Here is a 23,545-nt window from a genome sequence, read left to right as displayed (position 1 = left end):
CAGTTTTCATTTGAAAAATTTATAGATGTACTGCTAGTAACGTCAAGCTGTGTTCAGCAGAACATTTGGAAAACGTGAAACATAGCAATTTCAGTGACAGTAATTCTAATGAAATATTAGAATATATAGAAAGATCAGTGATCTACACTAGCTGTGGGAAAATCCTCTGCCAGGTGAACATTGATGGAGAGGAGTGTATTAGTTTCCTCACTGTTACAGTTACAGCAACAGCAGCAGCAGAAGTACTTCTCCAGTGCTGACCATGCATTGATTTTACCACAGAACCTGGGTTTTCCAAAATGGTTTTTGACCATAGGAAAACATTCTGCTCACATCAGGATTTTACAGTTAATTTGCACAGCCTGGACTGTCAGACATTTGAAGAAAATTCCAGAAATGTACCACTGGCCAAGCATCATGGTTCTTGAAAGTTTTGGATGTCTTCCAGTATTCTATAGAAACGAGTGGAATGAGCTAAAATATTTTGTCAAAGTAGACAAATCTATGCTTTAAAAAGCACGCAAGAAAAATACAATAAATATAAGTATACAGTAGGATTTTAATGAACTTTATGATGAATTTTCATACTCACCTGAAACTAATGTGAAATAAATGAGAGGTAGCTGTACGTGACCTCAGAAAAATAGGAAATGTAAAGAAAGAAAAAAAAAAAATTATTCTGTTCTCTTTTTAACAAGAGGAAATAAATTGAAAGAAAAAGGAAAAAAAAAAAAAAAACGGAAAAATTAACTTTGTTCTTGCAATCTAGCATAGTCTTTTTTTTTTTTTGGTCACAATAAACAGATTAGTCAGGGAAATCAGGGAGAAATAAATATATGCAAACCACTATCTATAGATTGAATTAATTTCTATATTAATCTGAAAGGCTACTTTCTGTATGAATGCACCCGAATGTCCAAATCATGCTCTGACTTCCTTAATTCTATGTTCTGTATAGTAGAGGGTTGCTGTACACATCCTGAAGTGGTCTATGTTCTTCTCTGTAGTGGTGCATACCCTTTAAATCTGATTTTGTAACTGAAGAACCAAGTCTTTACAATATATTAGGTAAAAACAAATTCAGGTTTCTTTCCAAATGAGTGACAGCATTCATAACACAGCATGTATGCTTTTCCGCTGAGAAAAACAGATCAAGAACTTCTGTGAAAATATTCAAAACTAGAACAGATACTGCTATGTTACTTTTATGATGTATTTTATTTCTTAATAAAACAATTCTGTAATCTGTAATTAGTACACACAAAGCTATTCATCACAGAAACCTGAATATTTCCACACAATTAGAAACTATAGTTTAACTTTCCATTATTTATGTTGGCTTACTGTGAGTCAGTTAAAGACTACTTCTACAGCTTTTTAATACTAAATAAACATGGTAGGAGAATGAGGTAGAGTTTTCTTATGAATCTAAATCTGATTTTATTTATACCATCATAAAACTAGGTAATATCAGTGTAAGAATTTGATTTGAAATGGTGACGAGTAAGCCTAAAGAGTCTCAAAAACTAATCAATCTCAAAAATCCTTTATTTTAACAAGAATCCTACAGATTTTAAGCATCCTTTTACCAAGAGTGTTATGTTTTCAGAGGATCTCAGTTACCATTAATGTAAACACCTTACCAGAGGGGTTTAACCTTACCAGTGAGAGCATTAGAAAATGTGAGGTTCTTGAAGGGTGACTACAGAAATGGTGACTTTATGAAATTTTAATCATTTACTTAAATATCTAAATGAATACTGAAGTCTCCTGAAAATCTGTCTCCTTGTGAAGCAAGCACTTAAGAGACCACTTTTGTAACCATGTGAAAATGGTTCCACATCTTTCTATGCAGAGACAATTCTGAAACTGCACTAAACAATTACTTGTTATTTTACTAGACTTTATTCAGCAGAACATAAATTAAAACTAATAAAAATGACAAACTAGACTTTGACCGTTAACTAAAATAATAAGAACAAACATTAGAGCTCCCTCTTCCTCATGAATGATGAATTTAATGCAACCATCTCCCCTAAAGGGGAAAAACCCTGCTGTCTCAACATACCAAGAAAATTGTCTTTTAATGATTATTCTGGAATCCTAAGTATGTATCATTATATTGAACTGCAGGAGGAAAAATGTGTTTATATTTAATTTATAAATCAACAAATGCCTTTAATGGAAATTATCGGTTAAACTAGATTTGCTCAAGAACACTACACAATTTGTTATTTTAAATCATTTTAGCAGTTCATGTTTAAAATTAACCCCCCACAAATTTATATGAAAAAGGTCACAATAAAGCTTGCATTTTAAGTATTTCTTTAAGGCATCAACAGAAATAACCATGCATGATTTATGGATTCCAAGATAAGTATAAATTGTTTTCTGAGAATGAAAACGTAATTTAGAAAATGTCATGACCAATCAAATTGGAGAGAAAAATGTTTAGAACAATTGTGATGGCTGTTCTATGGACGTATGCATCACATTTTCTAAATAATCTTATTTATTAACAACCTGATTTTATAGTATCCATTTTGATTAATAATTAAACCGTTCTAGTAGATGTATAAACAAAGTTTACTTCACATTACTTGAAGCCTAGGGCATAATTGGCTGGTCACTTTAAGAGCTTCACTTGAGAAAATGAAGGACTAATAATGCTGTAGGAAGAGTGAAATGAGTTCAGACAATTGACAGAAATGCTTTCTAAAGTTAATTATGTTTGCTTTCTCTTCTCCCTTGGTGTCCATTACCTTTAAATGGAGCCACACATTGGCAGAAGTAATTACCAGGTTGGTCAATGCAGGTGGCTTCATTCTTGCAGGGAAATGAAGCACACTCATCTATATCTGTTTCGCATCTTGCACCTTTGAAATGACAAAAGATTTGAACATTAAGTAAACAATCAGCTACCAATTTATAATTCATTTGCACCACAAGGATCTCAAGTAACTTGTGAGAAAAAACTGATATAAATCAGCTAAATAAAGATCCATACATACAAATGTCAGCATCCATTTAATTCTTCTCACCACAAATATATCACAACTTATTTCTGAGTTGCTAAGTGGTAACTAATCTTCCTGATATGCAGACTAATTTATCTTGTGCTGTTTAGTTTACAGATGGAGTCAGTGTTCCAGTTTGTTGGAATGCAAATGAAACATTAGACCAGGGCAAATAAGGAGAAATGAGAAGGAAATACAAGCAAATTAGCCAATGATATCTTAATGAATGCTTCGTGGTCTACCTCTTTGTAGAAAACACGATTGACTACTGACAGGACTCACCAGTAAAGCCAGGTAGACAGATACATTCATAGCCACCAATAAGGTCTTTACATGTTGCATTATGAAGACATGGAGAAGAGTGACATTCATTTATATTTGTTTCACAGTTTGTACCTATAAATATGCAGTCAAGCACAGGGAAGAAGTTATTGTATAACACATATAATTAAATAACAATTATTTTAATTGAATATAACTCACATAGTGAAATATATTTGACAGCCTTCAAGATTTGTAGCCTTCATATTCAGATTTGGTCACTTAAGACAGTATGTTGAGAATTTTAAGGCATAAGCTATTCACTCATTTTATAAAAACATGAAAAGCACAATCTTAGCAGACATTGTATAAATTTCTTGGGCCTAAAGCAGATTAATTTCCTTATTATATGAGTATAGAATAGAAAACAAATTACGTTAAATACAATAAACAGCATTGCAATGACATGAGAGGAAATCTTCCACATGTAAGTACAGAAGATATATTTCTGGGGAATGGAAAAAGGCGTAATATAGAGAACACCATTTAGTCTGAACTATAGCTAATAAACAACAGTTTCTTAGTGTACACAAAGACTATCACAAATATATTACATAATAAGTGAATTCACTAGTAATTTATCATTTGAAGATTTGAAAAATAAATTAAAAGTTACAGCAAATTGCAAGATTGGAGTTCAAAGAATTTGTATAAAGTTTATAAAAAAGTTTATAAAGTTTATGAAGTTCAAAGAATTTTTATAAACAAAATTCCAGGCTATAGTTATATGAATATGACTAGCAGTAGAGATGTAGTAGTTTACCCTGTGACATTTGAATTGTACATTGCTTTGAATTTCAGTGATTACAAGTCAATGTTGTTTAAAAGATGATGCACTAAAAAGAAAATGGATGCACTTTAAATTCCTAATCTGAACTGGAAGCAAAGAATAACTGCAGACAGTTATCAAAGTGATTACATTTCTTACATGAAGTGTACAAATGTGCCAAGAACAAAACCTTTCCCACATAGCTTTTTTCTCTGATTCTATTATATTAAATCTGCCAACAGTTTAAAGAGCTTATAGAAAACAATATATGCTATTTGCAAAATTTCTTTGAACCCAGCTGATCTATTTTCGATAGCTAAGCAACCAGCCAACAGAAAACACCTATTTCCATGCTGTCATGAAAACAAAGTAAATAACTTTTGTTAAGATATACTTACATCTTAAAGACTATAGTCTTTTTTTTTTTTTTTTTTTTTTAATATATATATATATACATATATATATAACATTCTTTTTCATTAATTTCTTGTTGGGAAGTGATGTACCTAATTTACTTGTTTAGAACTTTAGATGACACTAAAATAAGTCTGCATATATCCGATATGTTAAAAAATTGGTGTAAAACTCAAAGTAAAAATTTGTGAAATAATAGTTCTGTGGATTTTTAATACCTTGAAATCCATCCTGACAGGCACAACTGAAGGCATTCAGATGATCAACACAAGTGGCTCCACTGTGACAGGGATCACTAAGACACTCGTCCACCTCAATCTCACAGTTATTACCTGGAAACATGAAGGATTCACTTTATTAGGAACATGCCACTGGTGGGTCACCAGTTGTGAGAAGCAACAACAAAATGAAATAATCGAGATTAGTTACATACAACCTTTACCAGTGATCCAAAAGTTGTCCTCAGGGAATTTATTTCTCAACAATGCTAAACAAAGACATGATGGGAAATTTATAGATTCATTTATAGATCAACTCAAATATTTGCATCTTGTCATATTTTAAAGGCAATAAAGTTTTGAGTTTTCCGGAAACATCATGGAAGTGTAAGTTGGTTTCTAACACCATATATCAGAGTCTTTTTTTTCTATAATGTTATTTTTCATTTATTTATTAAGTTATGCATTTTTTATGACGATTTCCATGGGAAATATAATGAAAGGGAGAAATTATAGATCCTGATTTCTTGTTGAGAAGTGATGTACCTAATGTTTTTCTGGCCTGCAAGGTAGAAAAAGCTCAGAAAATATTTATTTGCAAATTGTATACGACATCCAAATAGATGATAATAGCTAAAAAGTTCATGATTATTTCTGAGGGTTTTTGTGTTTTATTTGCCCACAGAAAAAATATAAACTAAAAATACTAATCTAATATTATGTAGATGTGAGTATAAAACTTCAAACCAAACCAAACCAAAACAAAAATAGTAACAAAATAATATTTCAATAAAATAAGACATCATCACAACTTTATTATAAATAAAACAGGACAATTTTATTTAATATTTTGATAATAATAATAAAATGAACTAACCGTACATAGCAGCAAGATATAGCTTTTTGTTATGCTACAGACAGTAATACTGCTGTTATTAAATTACAGGTTGTTTAATCTAAATGGATGCCTACATTATGATGCAGAGCAGCAATTTAAGAGGTATGGTGGACATAACTGAGTCTATTCCAAGACCTGAATCCCTACCTGTGTCCTCCTTGACTCTAGAGTCAGCCTGTGTCTGATCTAAAAGCCAAGTCAAAGTCCCTGCAGTCCAGATGGTTCTGGACTGCAGAGCTGACCTACTGTCCTGCTGTATTAGATCTGAGTCTCTGTCTAGAAATGGTCTTTTTTGTTTGTTTGTTTTACAATGCAATATGGAATTATGAAGACAATATGCTGAAATATCCAAACTATTTTTGATCTAGCCACACCCAGTACTGATGACAACGACCAGCAGGATAGATTGAAGCATGAGTAGTTAAGCCTGCCCAGAATCTTACATGTGTATTTGACAGTTGAGGTCCTCATTACTGCAGCTTTATTGTTGCAGGAAGCACAAACAGATAAATTAAGGCCAGCTTGCATATGGCTACAGGAGCTGCAATCATATCAGCATAAGTCAGACACCCTATCTAAAGTACCATAAAGTAAGAGTGGCTGGAAGAGTCCTTCGTAGTTAGTAATTTTTACAGCGGAATACTCGTGCTGGAAAACAAAAATTGCTTCTGCCTGACTCAGAAACACTGCTAAATTATATCAATCACTACTTTTGAATAATGTTGCTTTCTGTGGTTTAGGACTGACTTAAACAGATGTTAAACAATACTTTCTGTTGAACCCACCTATAAAACCAGGTGCACAGAAACAAACATAGCCATCAAATATGTCTTTACAGATGCTGGAGGCTCCACATGGTTGTGACAGGCAGGCAGTAATATTTGCTTCACAAAACTGACCAGTAAAACCTGATGAAAAATAAAGCAGAAGGCATAAAGACTTTATTATGACATTTCATACAAGATAACAGGCAAGTGAGATATAAATTTTGCCAAGAACTTTTGTGTTCTTTTATTTCAAAAGTTTGTTTAGAATAGAGAAAAATATCCCAGTTTTGTTGAAAGCTTGTTTCATATATAAACCAGTTCTAAATTAAACAAAAGAACTGTATGATAAAGCCCTACTAGAAATGATAAAAACCACTCAGAAATGATCAAATGATCAAAACCACTAGAAATGATCAAAACCACTCAACAGGCCTTGAAGAGAATTTGACAGAATGACATTTTTTTTAAGTAGTTTTATACACGTATTTCTAGTTTTATTGAAATAGCGGTAAGCGTACTGTTGATGAATGCTTTCTCATTTGTACTGTCTTTAAGAAAAAGTGAAAAAAGAAAATCATCCTAATAAGAAATCTAATTTTGTGAAACACTGAACATCCTAGTTTCTTGTTGAGTGCTACATAGGCACAACATTTAAAAAAGAAAACCAAAGATAATATTTGAATCAAAATTTTACACTTAGGGTATTGGCACATTGGCAATGGCATTAGGGTTTCTGAAGCCATCATCCAGGAAGAAAATCAGAGATAGCTGAGAGATAAGAGCATTTTTATTTTAGAATGTACTCAATAAATACTTGAAAGTTAATATACTCTTCCAATGAAAAATGTTTTCAATTATAGATAATTTTGAAGAAGTTGATATAAATCAATAAAATATCAACTATTAGGTGTGGAGCTAGGATCCAAGTGCTCGGTATAAATGTGAAATTTCAAACTTCAGACATTTTTGTTGTAACATGTCAGAAAAAATATATCTGTAAATAAAAGAAGTGTAAGTTTTCTGTTTTCTTATTAACAGAACACTGAAAAAGTTTCTAAAGATTTTTAGATTCTTGAAAAAATAATGTTTCAGCAAAGATCAAAAGAGACTGGACCTATTTATTATAATTTAACAATTATAGCATTAAAAGCCACTAAAGACTTAAACCAGGGATTTGGTTCAGTGAGCTAAATATAATTAATTCAAATGTCTTGCAAGCTTGGATACCAAGTCTAGTTGAAAACCTGAACTTCACATTTCATTTTAAAATAGATTTATGATTGAATGTCCTGCTGCAGTAGCATAGATTTTGCAAGAAAAGATTCTAGTGTGCCAGTGAGTTGCCCTGTATCTAACCTTGAATTCGTCAACATTTTACACAACAATGAATAAAAGAGAGAATCTTTGGTCAAAGGCATTCAAACAAATGTGTATTCCTACAGTATACTGTGTTAGATTAAAATCTCAAAATGGCCGCGCCCCGGGGGGGGGGGGGGGGGAATTTAATAAGTGCAGATGCAGAGGAATAACATAACCATAGAATGGTTTGGGTTGGGTTGGAAGGGACATTAAAAATCATCTAGTGCCCCTGCCATGGGCAGAGACACCTCCCACCAGACCAGGTTGCTCAAAGCCCCATCCAACCTGGCCTTGAGCTCTGCCAGGGATGGGGCATCCACAGCTTCTCTGAGCAACCTGTTCCAGTGTCTCACCACCTTCAGACTAAAGACCTTCTCCCTGATATCTAATATAAATCTATCCTTTTTAATTTAAAGCCATTACTCCTTGTCCTGTCAATACATGCCTGGATAAAGAGTCCCTCCCCAGCTTTCCTGTAGGCTCCCTTAATGTACATGGAGGGCCACAAGAAGGTCTCCCCAGAACCTTCTCTTCTCCAGGCTGAACAGCCCCAGCTCTCAGCCTGTCTTCATAGGGGAAGCGCTCCAGCCCTTTGGTCATCTCTGTAGTCCTCCTCTGGACTCGCTCTAATAGGTCCATTTCCTTCTTGTGCTGGATATGTGCCAGAACTGAACACAGCCCTCCAGGTGGGGTCTCACAAGAGCAGAACAGAGGGTGAGAATCACCTCCCTTGACCTGCTGGCCATGCTTCTTTGTATGAAACCCAGGATAAGGTTGGCTTTCTGGGCTGCAAGTACGCATTGCCGGCTCATATCAAGCTTCTCATCAACCAGCACCTCAAGGTCATTCTCATCAGGACTGGTTTAAATCCGTTCTCCACCAGCCTGTACTTTGTAATAAATTATTACAAAATTTTAGAAGTTCATTCTTGCTTGTGCCTTGTTTAGTGTAGTCTTCAAATTAAAACATATGTAAAGCATGTCCTTAGGGCACTACTGAAGAGCTCCCAATGTAGAAGAATTTTTAGTGGTTGAACAGCTGGTAAGACAGCAACTTCTGACCATCAGGGTAAATTGCTGAAACATACTGCACTTTAGAAATCCTGGCTTGTATAACAAGCCTTTGAGGCATAAATACAAGACAATGCATATTATGACTGCCCTACACATTCAGTCATTTTGATTTTTAAATCCATAGATGCAGAAGGGTGTCTTCAAGCTATGTTTCTGCTCCATCCAAAACACCAGCTGTGCAGTGTCCTCATAAAGCTGAAATTTTCCTCCTTGTTGATTGTTATTAAAAATGTAAGCATCTCTCTCACTTTTGCCTTTCTAAATAAATGTTAATGACTGCTTATTGAAGTACTACATAAAACATCAAAATTAAGATAAAGAAGTAAAATTGAAACATTAATCAGTAATGGTAATAGTTATGCACAACTGTTGCATGTGGTTAAGTGAGATTGACATCAAATTGGAGACAATGTAGGAAAGCTAATGTGTTTTCTTTTACTTGACAAATTAAATATTAATATTAATATTAATATTAAATAACCTTAAAGATTGGAAAAAAGGATCATAACCTATGTATGCTTTCATTTTTTTGTGTTTTGAATCCATTAGCAGTGTTGCTGCATTGACAAATATATCTGAAGTTAACAAACCAAGTTGAAAAACAAGGGGTGGTGGTTTCAGGGTCAAATTTTAATATTAAAAATGGTTTTGTATAAAGTTTATCAGCAAAACAGATTCAGGAGTGTTACTTAAGAATATACTATTTCCTATCAAAAGAAATGAGTACGTGTCTTTCTCTAATACAGATTCTCAAAAGATATTTCATGAATTTAGACAATGGAAATTTAGCAGCAAACTATTTGAAATATATATATATTTCAGATATGCTGCTTTTACATTCTTCAGACCTTTCTTTCTGATAAACTCAAATGTCTTATGACAAAAGTGATTTTTAGCAGTCAGACAATTACATGTAAATTCTCTGGGGAGATCATTGCATTATGATCCATTCTGACACAGTCCAGCCACATTTACAAGAATTTCACTATATGGTTCCTTATATTCTGGATGGCAGGTACATCTGAAGCTGTTAGCTGGAACCTCACATTAAGTGTTATTGCCAGGGTCAGCATTCATTCACTCTTACTGAACAAGTATTACTTATGTTGAAAAAGTTTTATGGTTATGGTTAAAATTATACTGGGGAAAAAAATTAAACAGACTGGCAGGGACAAATGTCAGAATTTGTTTAATTATATAAAACCCAAACAATATTTTCACTGTTATTAAGCTCCTTACACACTAATGGGTTGCTAATTTCACTTTACTTACAGTCTTACACTGGATATTAATAACATATGAGCCTTTTTATTTATTTATTTATTTATTTATTGAGATAGAAGTGATTGATACTGTTTTTGTCATGCAATGCCTATTATAATTTTGCTGGGGTCCTCTAGAATTTCAAAGATAAAAATGGTACGTGTTGCAAAAATTATACAAAATGTAAAAAGTTCATAGGTAATATTAGCATAGGTGAACAAAATAGAGAAGTAATAAAAAGGAAAAATCACCTCTGCATGGAAAACAGAAAAAAAATAATGCTGCCATTACCTCAGAAAATACAACAGTACTGTATTATGATCATCTGCACTAATAAATACATGTTATTGTTGTGTTGGAGTAACCAGTCGCAGCTATAAAAGACACAGTATAAGATGTAATTTCCTCTGCTTTATCCCTCTTGCATATATGGTTTCTGGAACTCAGAGATCAAAAACCACCAAGTAATTCTCAGTGAAGACCATGAGAACTTCAGTTAAGTTTCTATAACATAACAGAATTCCTCTCTAAAATTTTTAGAAACTTCATATTCCAAAATTAAAGAGATTGAGAAATGATGCATATGTGACTTTGAGAAGGCTTCTGCATTCTATGAAGACTACTTATTAGCACAAGCAGACTTGTGATTTTACAACGGCTGCAATCGTGGAAATGGTACTCTGTTCCTGTGAGAAGTTCAGGTGTCATTTAATTTCCCAGTCTGGCTCAGGGACAAGCCAAAACTTGTGTTTATGGACACATAATCTAAAAGAAAGTAAAAACACCTTGTAAGAATACATTTTTATGAGTATTTGGCGTGTTTGCAAATCATTTTCTCTCCTAAGTATTCCATCCCTTGATAAATATATAAATATTATAAGGAAAAATAATTTCAACAGATTTACAATTCTATATTATTAGAATCATAGAGTCATAGAATTGTTTATGTTGGAAAAGACCTCCAAGATAATCAAGTTCAACTGTTAATATAGCACTGCCACGTTTACCATTAAACCAGTAAACCACCTAAGCACCACATATATGTCTTTTAAATACCTCCAGAGGTGGTCACTCAACTGCTTCCGTGGGCAGCCTGTTCCAGTACTTCACAGCCTCTTTGGTAAAGATTTTTTTCTCGACTGTAGTGGGTTTATGTGGCAAGGTTTTGGTAGTAGGGGGCCATAGGGGTGGCTTCTGTGAGAAGGATCTAGAAGCTGCCCCATGTTTGGTAAGGGCCCCACTGCTGACCAGAGCTGAGCCAATAAGTGATGTTGTTTGTGCCTCTGTGAGAGCATATTTAAGACAGGGAAAAAAAACACTGCGCCACACAGCAGCTGGGAGAGTGAGAGGAGTGAGGAACAGCCTTGCAGGCACCAAGGTCAATGAAGAAGGAGGGGGAGAGGTGCTCCAGGCGTCGAAGCAGAAGTCCCCTGCGGCCTGTGGTGAGGACCATGGTGAAGCAGGCTGTCCCCCTGCAGCCCATGGAGTACCACGGTGGAGCAGGGCTCCACGCTGCAGCCCATGGAGGAGACCACGGTGGAGCAGGTGGACCTGCACTGATGGAGACTGTGGCCTGTGGAAGACCCCTGCCAGAGCAGATTCTGGGCCAGACCTGCAGCCCGTGGAGAGGAGACCACGCAGGAGCAGGTGACCTGGCAGGAGCTGCTGCCCATGGGGGACCCAGGTTGGAGCAGTGTGCTCCCAAGGGATGGACCCCGTGGTACGGACCCATATCTGGAGCAGTTCTTGAAGAGTTGCTGCCTGTGGGAGGCCCAAGCTGGATCAGTTCACCAACAACTGCATCCCGTGGGAGGGACCCCATAGCACAGGGGATGAGAGTGACTGAGAAGGAGCGGCAGAGAAGAATTGCTATAGACTGACTATAACCCCCACTCCCCCGCTCCCCTGCGCCTCCTGGGGGGAGGAGGTGGAAGAGGATAGATGGGGGGAGGAGGTGGGGGGGGAAGGTGGTTTTGGTTTCTTTCCTTTGTTTCTCACTTCTCTAGCTCGTTAGTAATAGGCAATAAATCTTACTATCTCCCTATGCTGTCTGTTTTGCCCATCACAATAATTACTGTACGATCTCCTTGTCTGTATCTCAACCCTTGAGCCCCTTTCATCGTATTTTCTCCCCGTTCCTCTTTGAGGACGGTTGTGGTGGAGCTCGGTCGCCCACCCGAGTAAAACCATCACATTGACACGTCCAATCTAGACCTCCCCTGCCACAACTTGAGGCCATTTCCTCTTGTCTTATCATTTCGTGCTTGGGAGAAGAGGCCAATCCCTAAGGGAGAGCAATCCCTAAGGGAGACCAATCCCTCACTACAGCCTTCTTTGAGGTGGTGGCAGAGAGCAATGAGGTCTCCCCTGAGCCTCATTTTCTCTAGGCTAAACAGTCCCAGTTCCCTCAGCCACTCCTTGCAAGACTTGTTCTCTAGACCCATCACTGGCTTTGTTGCACTTCTCTGGACATGTTCTAGCATTTCACTGTCCTTCTTGTAGTGAGGGGCCCAAAACTGAACACATTATTTGAGGTGCAGCCTCACCAGAGCTGAGTACAGGGGGACAATCACTGCCCTAGTCTTACTGGCCACAGTTTCTGATACAAGCCAGGATGCTGTTGGCCTTCTTGGCCACCTGAGCACTCTGCTGGCTCATATTCACCTGGCTATTGACCAATACCCCCTGGTTCTTTGCTGCTGGGAATAGCAGAAGGTTTGAAGTGAAGTGTTTCAACAGTTTTAAATCTTTTGCATAGGTTTCTTGACTAAGTAGTAAGTTAAAAAATAAATGTTGTAGACCAATAGTAATTTTTATCCCATCTTTTCTGATGAAATAACATTTTATCAGAATTCCTCAGAAAGCTTTAGTGGCAGCTGAAAAGTCATCACTACAGCTTGCTTTAAATCGTATATCACAATTTTCTGACTGGAAGACAGAAAAAATATTTTTATAGAACAAACTAATATACATCATTTAAGATTAATTTAATCTGGAGAGGAATCTTAGATAGAAGTCCACCTTCTGCTGACCATTCACTCCCTTTGGTATCAAAAAATACATGTACATATACCATAAACACTAATGTGACAATGATGTCAAGATGGCATATCTCTCACAGGCAACAACCAGAGATTCTAAGCATCAGATACAGAATCTGACTTTTTTTTTGTCTCAGTCTTCACTACCAAGACCTCTAGCCACATAGCCGGGGCCTTAGAAAGAGGAGGCAGGGACTGGAAGAATGATGAACCACCCACTGTAGGAGAAGAACAGGTTTGAGACTAGCTAAGGAACCTGAGGTGCACAAGTCCACGGGACCTGATGAGATACATCCGTGCGTCCTTAAGGAACTGTTGGATATAGTTGCTAAGCCACTATCCATCATATATGAGAAGTCGTGGCAGTCCAGTGAAGTTCCCACTGTCTTGAAGAGGGGAAACATAGCCCTCGTTTTGATAAAGGAAAAAAAAATGTAGAACCAGGGAACTAGAAGCCAGTCAGTCTCACCTCTGTGCCTGCCAAGATCATGGAGCAGATCCTCCTGGAAACTCTGCTAAGGCACATGGAAAATAAGGAGGTGATTGGTGACAGCCAACAAGGCTTCACTAAGGGCAGATTATGCCTGACAAATCTGGTGGCCTTCTATGATGGGGTTATAGTATTACCGGATAGGGGAAGAGCAACTGACATCATTTATGTGGATTTGTGCAAAGCATTTGACACTTTATCCATCATTATATCCTTATCCATCCACATATCCTTATCCATTTGACACATATCCATCATTATATCCTTATCTGTAAATTGGAGAGACGTGGATTTAATGGATGGACCACTCAGTGGTTAAGGAATTTGCTGGATGGTTGCACTCAAAGAGTTGTGGTCAATGGCTCAATGTCCAAGTGGAGATCAGTAATGGCTGGTGTTCTTTGGGGTTCAGTATTGAGACCAGCACTGTTTAACACCTTTGTTGGTGACATGGACAGTGAAATTGAGTGGTACACCCTCAGTAAGTTTGCTGATGGCACCAGCTGTGATATGCTGCAGGGAAGGGATGCCAACCCAAGGGACTTTGACAGGATTGAGAGATGGGCCTGTGGGAACCTCACAAAGTTCAATGAGGCTGAGTGCAAGGTCCTGTACATGGGCTAGAGAAATCCCAAGTACAAATACAGGCTGGGTGGAGAATGGATTGAAATCAGCCCTAATGAGAAGGACCTGGTGATGTTGGTTCTTCACACATTTTGCTCCTAAGAAATCCATGTTACCTAATGACCGATTGTTATCCTTTTGTTATCTTCAAGTGCTAAAAATGCAGTTCATCTTTACATCGTCTATTTTTATTTTTTATTTTTTTTTGATAAGAATTCAAGTTAAACCTGACAGTTCTGTAATTCACCTCTGCTAGTTTCTGCTCTTCTGTTATTTGACCTATCCACAAGAACAAAACACTGAAATTGCTCCAAATCTTTTCTAATTAGCATGCTGGAGTTGTGGCCAAACAGACTTTAAAGTATACATTTTTATCTACGTGTTTTCTAGGTTATTCTTTTTTCTTATGTTTAAAGATCTTTCTTGTGGACTGGTCACTGTCATTGACTTTTTCTTTTTTCTCTTTTCTTTTTTCTTTTCTCTTTTTTCTTTTTCCTTTTTTCTTTTTCCTTTGTTTCTTTTTTACTTTATACAGAAGGAATGTTGAAAACTTGTTGGCACAATATGTCAACAATTTCGTCTCTTTTTCTAGGAAACAAAACTCTTTCTTGATCTCTTGTAAATAATTGCCCAAGTATCAGATATAGCTTTCCTCCCATCATTTTTTATTTTCAGGTTACTTCATCTCTTCTTGGATATAGAGCAAAACAGAAGAACAAGAGTTAATTATCTAGAAATTTCTTTCAAGAGATATGACTCCATAAACTCTGCTAGTAGTGATCTTCAGATTTCTCTGTAGATCTCTGACCTTTCTGACCTTTCTGTTATTCTTTCTCTTTTTTCTCCCCCATCTAGAATTTCATTCTGCTAGTCAGGGCTAAGGAGTGCATCCCTTACCTCTCTCTTAGCAGCCTGACTTGAATGACCGTTTCTACTGCATTGGACAAACTAGACCTTCAGCCATAAAATTTAATAAGATGTAAGAGAACCATTGTTCTACAATACTTTTCTTTCAATACTTTTCTATAGATCTTACAGAAATACACCAGAAGACTTACAGCTATTACAACAGAAGTTTGATTACTGTAGCACAGCAGGCAACTCCGGTTTCTCTTTTATTTACACTAAGAAGCCACAGAATAAGATTTTATTCTGACTGTGCTTGCTGCCTTGGAATGTGTCAGACTATATCTTATAATTTTGTGGTATGATGTATTAGAACAGGACCTAATGCTAGTTTACAGCTGCAGAATAACATAGACGAAGAAGAAAAGGAAAATAAAAACCTTATGAAATAATAAGTTATCCGTTTTCATTTTACAAGATGGACTTCAAAGAGGTCAGTGTTTGTGGCTTTGGAAGACATAATGAGAAAGCAATGTATATCACTGTACATATCTTGTTTCTTATTAGCAATAGGTAATTTATTACCCTTTCCTAGCTTATCTGTTCTAATAATTTATATAATAACCTCAGATATTTATACATTTCTTTGTGCATAAGAAAAAAATTAGACTAAGAAGTTACAGAATCACAGAATCACAGAATCATCTAGGTTGGAAGAGACCTCTAAGATCACCTAGTCCAACCTCTGACCTAACACTAACAAGTCCTCCACTAAACCATATCACTAAGCTCTAAATTCAAACGTCTTTTAAAGACCTCCAGGGATTGTGGTGACTCAACCACTTCCCTGAGCAGCCTATTCCAATGCTTAACAACCCTTTCAGTAAAGAAGTTCTTCCTAACATCCAACCTAAACCTCTCCTGATATAACTTTAGCCCGATCCCCCTTGTCCTGTCGCCAGGCATATGGGAGAATGGACCAATCCCCACCTCGCTACAGCCTCCTTTTAGGTACCTGTAGAGTGCAATAAGGTCACCCCTGAGCCTCCTTTTCTCCAGGCTGAACAGTCCCAGCTCGCAGTCCCAGCTCAGTCCCAGCTCCTTGTAAGACTTGTTCTCCAGACCCCTCACTAGCTTTGTTGCTCTTCTCTGGACTCGCTCAAGCACCTCCATGTCCTTCTTGTAGTGAGGGGCCCAAAACTGAACGCATTACTCGAGGTGCAGCCTCACCAGAACCGAGTACAGGGGGACAATCACTTCCCTGGACCTGCTAGCCACAGTGCTTCTTATGAAAGCCAGGATGCTGTTGGCCTTCTTGGCTGCCTGAGCACACTGCTGGCTCATTCAGCTGACTATCAACCAAAACTCCCAAACTCCCAGTTGCCTAACAGTAATAGCTTTGATCTTTCAATATAATTTTATATTGCATTGTCATAGATAAGTATATCACTTCACAAAAATTCAGCAAATAAGTAAAGATGAATTCTTGAGATATACTCATCTCTTCTGCCCATAAAGTTGTGACTGTACATGCTACTTTGGTATTTTTTTAATCAAATTCTGTGTAACAAGACCAAAATAAATATTACAGGCATTTTTTTCAAGTAAGGCAAAATGCACACTGGAAACCTTAAATATAACTTTTCATATCCAGAAAATTTTTAAAGGCCTTTAAGAATACTGACTGATTTTTAGTAATTTTCTCCCCCTGTGAATATTATCTAAACAAGTACACCAGGTACATTGTCTGGAATCAAAAATCAGTTAGAATCAGGGAAGAAACAATGCTGCTAGTAGGTCAGTATATAACAGTTGAGTTCAGCTTGTAAACCAATTACATATTTTAAACAAAAAAATAGTTCACAATAATCTAGAACTATAGTTCTAGAGAATAGTTCATAATAATCTAGAGCTAAAAAACATAAAATTGTACAGCTCAAATGTTGATAGGTGTATCAGAAAATAAAGAAACTAAACATCTTGATTCTCATGTGATTTTAAGCACCTAAAATAAAATTAACTCAAATTAAAATGATGGTGCTCCAGAAAGCAGAGCCAGAGCTATATCTTTTCTTAAAAAAAAAAAAAAAAAAAAAAGATAAATATGAGGAAATAAAAAAATATTTATTTGTTTATTTATTTCCATAATGCCTGTTTTGCCAAAGCATATTTGTTTGGGATTATTTTTTTTCTCTCACTGATTGCTTACAGGTATCTTACAGGAAGATTTCTACCTGTCTAGAATTAAAACAAAAGTTCATCATCTCTTTCATCTTGCTTCAATGCTGATATATGCAATAATCATGTTTCAGTAGAATATATAGGGGGAGGCTTAAATATTGATTTTTTTTTTTTTCTGTTTTAACAGTGTTCTTTGGTGCTTCCTTTTGACAGAATTTATTTATAATTGTTTGCAGCAGCAAACAATTTACAGCAAACAATTTACTTAATTTTAGTGATAAAACTTATGTATCCAACACCTGTTCCTTATTGGTAGTCTGCTACCTTAATGTTTATCATCATCGAAAACTTGCGTCTATTGTGCTAAACTATTTATTTCTGAAAAGAATAGGAATAGTGTTTCAAGTGAAAAGAATTAAAATCTAATTAATGGAAATAAAGTACTCAGTTAATTCAAACCAGCTCTTCCTTAAAACCAGTAAAGGAGACTGATAGATAAATTTTAATTTTTGTGTGTGTTTACCCTCAAAGCTTATATTTATTTGATAGATTTAAATAATTTCCAAACACTTAATATTTCTTAGAAATAAACATCTGTAAATTTCAATAAAAATCCAGTATATGTGCTGAACTATGTTTTCTATAGAAAAGTGAATAAAGTAATTATAATAGTAATAATTAATGTGTATTTTCTAACTTTTGATAATTACACAAAATGTAACTTATCTTAATATCTTTGGAAAAAAAAAAAAAAAAAAAAAAAAAAAAAAAGATCAGCAAAACATGAACCTTCCTATAAAATCAGCACAAGCAGTGGGCAATGGTACTGTCTCCCATCAGGAGAGGCATTGGAGGCATTGCCTGACTTTCAGAATTCATGTGTCAAAAACAAGGAGACAAGAGGATGAACTGCCCCCCATAGTGTGATTTGACACCCAGTTAAATAAAGAACTCTTCAGAGTAATATTCTTATCTTAGAAACAAATTAGATTTATTATGGAAGCTAAGTTAAATGCCTTAAATTAAAAGAGTTTCTGAAGTGCAATATAAAGTTGGATATACATTTCCTCCATTGTGTAAAAAATTTTTTGAAGTAAAATTCAAGAAGACAAAAAGGTAAATTAAAAAAAGCAAGTAAAAATTCATGATGTCATGCTATTCATGACATTCATGGTATTAAGGTTGGCAAACAATAAATAAACAGTTTTGCTTTTGAACTATTTTTTTCAGAATTTACAATAAGCAACCTCTTTGACAAAGAAAAAACACGTAAATATTACCTTTCATCCATCATATATATTCTAGTTTATCTTTTGTAACTATGAAAGACAATTGTTATAAGATCCAAATATGATCTTTCAGTTCTCACCAGATAAGTACACCATTTGATACCAGAAAAGAGGTAGGTTATCAATGAACATAAAGCAACAGCTATAGACTTTGCTAAGTCTGGTCAGGCAATTCTGTTAGCTGAAAATGTCAAGATTTTTATACAACACTTTTTCTGCTTACTAATGCAAACAGCCACAGAAAATTAAAACTGTTACTTAAATGTTACTTACTTTTCAGTATATTACAGGAACAGAAGAACAAGATTAGTTTGACAGTGAATTGTTGAATAAGGAAGTTATTTTAGAGAAGGGTCAGAAAGAGTAAAGACAGAGCAAAAATACAAATGAAGAATTAAAGAAGTGTATAGAAATGTCTAAGGAAAAGATTAAATGCCACCCAAAATACAAAATGTTAATATTGCTAAATAATGGTAGTAGAACTAAGACCATTGTGGTTTTGTCCATATATATATACACTCCATTTTTTATTTTATTTTATTTTTTTTTAATAGTAGATTGCAAACAACATAGCAGAACCTAACTCCAAAACCTTTATATCCCCAATTATAAATTTGAATTTATTCAGACACATGTTGGACAAATCTCTTTTTAGTTAGATACCTACTTTCCGGAAAGAGAAGTTTTGGAGTAGACAACTCTCAAACATATCAATCAGACTTACAAAATTTATGTTTAGTAGATGCAACGTAGTAACTACAGAAAAATTCTGTAGTTTGATTATCACCTTAGCTGCTTTGCAAATAGCATGATTTTAAGCATATTGACTAAAATTTTAGGTGTCTATAGCTATGTTCTGGAAAAGGATGTCTAAATATAAATGTTTTTGTATTTCTAATATCAGAAACAGAAGAAAATAGAAAGTATCCAGAGACTGTCAACATGAAAGGCTGGGCAGAGCAACAATCAGACTAAAATTCAAGTTTCTGTAATATGAAGAAATCTGACCAAAAAAAAGTGACAAAGAACATGAAAGTTGGCATGTAAGTTTATACACCCTCTTATCTCATCCCATACATGCATATACATATTTCCTTTTCATGGTAAGGGGAAAGTATGTGTGCTCCTGCTTAATGATAACTGCTTCATTTCTCATCATCATGGAATATCTAAGTGAAATGTATACATTACTGGCTTCATTTTTCTTTAAGGGAGTGTCTTGTAAAGCTGTTTTGGCATTGGTCAAGGTAGGTTTTGGGAGGTATACTGAACTGGAGTATTATAATTTAAAAATACTCATAACATTGATTGTTTGCCTTATTCTGGCTAGCTATGCCTGACAATGTAGAAGAGAAATGAGGAATTATTCATTATTCTTCTAGTCACTGTCTGCTTAGAGCTGATGTGACAGAAGTAAAAACTTTCATGTACTTGCCTCTGTATGGTGACTAAAATAGGCAGACTTACACTAAGTAATGCATCCAATTTAATTTGGGCTTTTTTTTTTTTTTTTTTTTTTTTTCCTTTCTTCCTCTGAAGTAGGGAACAAAGTTTATTATCTCCAAGGTATGCCTTGATGATGAGCTAAAAACTTTTGAAGATATGAAGCTTGGTGTAATGTAAGTGCCATCTTTAAAATTAATTTTAAAATACATGTGGCCAAACAAGCAATGTGCATGAGTCGTTATTCTGCAGTTTTAGAACAGTATAGATATCAACATGAGGGTAGTAAAATATGTTTTGTTTGCTTGTTTGTTCTATTTTTAATAGAAAATTATAATTGTCTGTACTGCTACACATTTTCTATAGCATGAACAATACTTCCCAGATAGTTTTTCATAGTGAAGCTTCTCATAAACAGCCAGAGTGTCTCTCATTTTCTGAGAAATTAATTAGTGTTTTACCTTGCTTTTTTTTTTTTTTTTTCTCACTAATGACAGTAGTCTAAATAAGCATAGATACCCTTATACATGTAGTCAGTCGCCTATGCAGTTATTTTTCTACGATTACCCTTCCATTTATCATTATGGAGGGTTTCTCCTGTGCTGACCTTGTTCTAAACAAGCATATGGCAATGAAATGTGTCTACTTTCTATAAAAAGGTCTGGTTTTAATGACATCTGTGCATACCATTGAATAAAGGATCACACAGTGAAGAGTGAGGGTGTGACAGATCCCATTTATAGGGTACATTAGTCAGAAGCTCAGTGTCACACTTTTTTTTTTTTTTTTTTTTTTTTACAGTAGAAGACTCAAAGCTTCAATGGTGTAAACAATGGAGTTTGTTTACTGTTGGGTTATCTACTATCCAACACAAGCAATGCATGATTCTTCTAATTCCTTTGGTAAATGCTTGGGGTTAGAAATCTAGATCTGCTACAGCTCAGATTCTTCTTGCCCACAGAGATTATATGCATGCATCTAAAACCTGAGGTTTCTCATATTTGAAAGGGAATTACGTGACTTTCTAGAACTGATTCATTGGTTTACCTAATAAATCTTAGCTTTCTGTTTGTTTGCTTCCTTTTTTTCCTTTCTTTTTGTTGTCAGGGGTGATATTACATATTTCCTGTTATGTGTAAATGGCTTCTATTAGCAAGAAACATGTAAAAATGGTAACATATGCGATCAATGAATCAGACAAAAAGAAAAATGCAACGATGCCAAAAATAAGAAGCAGCAAATGAAAAATTAACTATCAGTTGAGGAGCAAATCCCCTGTAGAAGAGTGTAAACTTGGTGAATTGTGAAATATGACTGTGAATGTTTGAACAAGTCTTTAAAGTAACTGCTTAATATTTAGAGAACAGACATTTCCTTATATTATATTACTGCCTGTATAGTAGTTTTAGAAATGAATAGACTCAAGCTGAGGGCTATCATAGAGATATTTCTTCACCTGGGGGATTTGTAATAAGTTATTAAAATATTTCTCAAGAGATCACTGTTTCTTGTCTGCTTTTGTTAACAGTAACTCAATGTCTTATTATCTACTTTGAAATAAATAATTTATTTCTACTACAAAAATATCAAAATTTTAAGTCATCTCTGTTAGGATTGTAGGCTAGAATTGACATTAAAAATGAGCTGCTAATCAATAGAAAACCATCTTTATTTTTAGCTTCATAACTGACAGCACATATTTGGAAAAAAGGGAGAAAGCCAGCAGTTTTTCTTCTGTTGCAAGAAGTTTTCACTTACCACTATCATGCACTTATACTGATAAGGATAGAAACACAGAAGAAAATTGGAAATATAAAAAGAAAGTAACTTAGTAAGGCTATTAGACCTATTAAGTTTGGCTCCTTTCATAACAGTAAGAAATTTGCCATCTTATCACCTATTGGTAAGTTTATTTTCCCTTCCTTCATCACAGCCTCCCTTAACACCAAATCCTAAAAGAGACTTTTTTTAACAAAGTTTGTGAAGTACGTTGCTCATCTCATTTGACCTTTCTTAGCTTTTCACTTCCTATTTTCATCACAGTGCTTTGAGCTTCCACATTTTGCCTTCCCCTACACTTCATTTCATGCTTCTTCATGCTGCCTTTTTTATGCTGGTGTATAATGAATGTTTTACATTCCTTGGTTTCCTTATCCTTTTACTTCCTTTCTTCTCTTTTGTAGAAACTGTCTGTAATTAAGACATATATCTATTGCAAGAAATGTTAATAATTGTCTTCTTTTATCTTTCTAACTTACAAAATTAAGCATATTTCAGTATTCAAGCACAAAAGGTCACCAGATGATTATCTGTGTAAAAATAACACAATGAAATCTCACCTAAGTAGAAATTGCAGTTTTGTTTCCTGTCAAACATATATGTCCACTTAAAAAAATTAATAAAGGTTAGGTTTAAATATTAAAATCCTGCTATGCTTTTGGGATCAATATGTAACTGTCCTGGTTTCTGTTAGGACAGAGTTATTTTTCCTCCTAGTAGCTGGTAGGGTACTATGTTTTGGATTACAATGGGAAGAGTGCTGATAACATGCTGATGTTTTACTTGTTGCAGAGCAATGCTTACACCAAGCCAAGGACTTTCCAGCTTCTCGCTCTGTCCTGCCAGCGGGCAGGCAGGGGGTGCAGCAAGAGCTGGGAGGGGACAGACCCAGGACAGCTGACCCAAACTGGCCAAAGGGGTATTCCATACCATCTGACGTCATGCTGAACAATATATAGGGGTGACTAGCTGGGGTGGGGGGCCGGCTGCTCGGGGTTGGGCTGGGCCAGCGGGTGGTGAGCAATTGCATTGTGCATCACTTGTTTGGTACACACTATTATTATTATTATTATTATTATTATTATTTTCTATCTTAATAAACTGTCTTTATCTCAACCCACAGGCTTCACTTTCCTGTTTCTCTCTCCCATTCCAGAGAGGGAGGGGGGAGGGTGAGCGAACATCTGTGTGGCGTTTAGCTGCCGGCTGGGTTAAACCACAACAGTAACAGAAGGTACAGGCATCATGGAACATGACAAACACTTTGAATACATAGTTAACACTATGAATTCATGGATTACATGATCACTTCAGAAATGATCTGCCGTTTTTTTAACAACATTTTTGATCACTAAATCTTGAGAGCATATTTTTATTTAAATGAAACTTACATATTAAGGTTTTTGTATAACAAATTTAAACAACTTAAAACATTTATGGAAACTGAAAAGTATGAGAATTCAAGAGTGAAAACTTAAACCTTACTGTATTGTCACCTTGCTCTTCTAGTGAAAATAATGAAAATAACAAGAGATGCGTACATTTTGAAATACGATTTACAGGTAGTACATATACCATACAATAGCATTTTAATTGCCCATTCTGTATAGTTCTGATTAGTTTATGGTCATGAAACTCTAAAATTAAATACCTAGTTAAAGGTTGTAGGTTTAAGAAAATTATATTTCATCATATGTATAATAGGACTATTCTATTCTATTCTATTCTATTCTATTCTATTCTATTCTATTCT

The 23,545-nt window shown here is 35.3% G+C and overlaps 1 protein-coding gene across 1 annotated transcript in view; it reads right to left on the bottom strand.

The window, feature by feature from the left end:
• Window positions 1–23,545, bottom strand: part of EYS (eyes shut homolog) — an 883,205-nt gene that overhangs the window by 522,295 nt on the left and 337,365 nt on the right. Inside the window, exons 16-19 of the mRNA XM_035323172.1 lie at window positions 6,423–6,545; window positions 4,740–4,853; window positions 3,300–3,413; window positions 2,763–2,876 (exon numbers count right to left, since the gene is read on the bottom strand). Coding sequence (XP_035179063.1) covers window positions 2,763–2,876; window positions 3,300–3,413; window positions 4,740–4,853; window positions 6,423–6,545 — 465 coding nt within the window. The remainder of the gene's footprint in view (window positions 1–2,762; window positions 2,877–3,299; window positions 3,414–4,739; window positions 4,854–6,422; window positions 6,546–23,545) is intronic.

This window comes from Oxyura jamaicensis, chromosome 3 (assembly GCF_011077185.1).
Source record: "Oxyura jamaicensis isolate SHBP4307 breed ruddy duck chromosome 3, BPBGC_Ojam_1.0, whole genome shotgun sequence".
NCBI lineage: Eukaryota > Metazoa > Chordata > Aves > Anseriformes > Anatidae > Oxyura > Oxyura jamaicensis.
The sequence above is the reverse complement of the archived record's forward strand: the minus strand, read 5'-3'. Positions and strand labels throughout refer to the sequence as shown.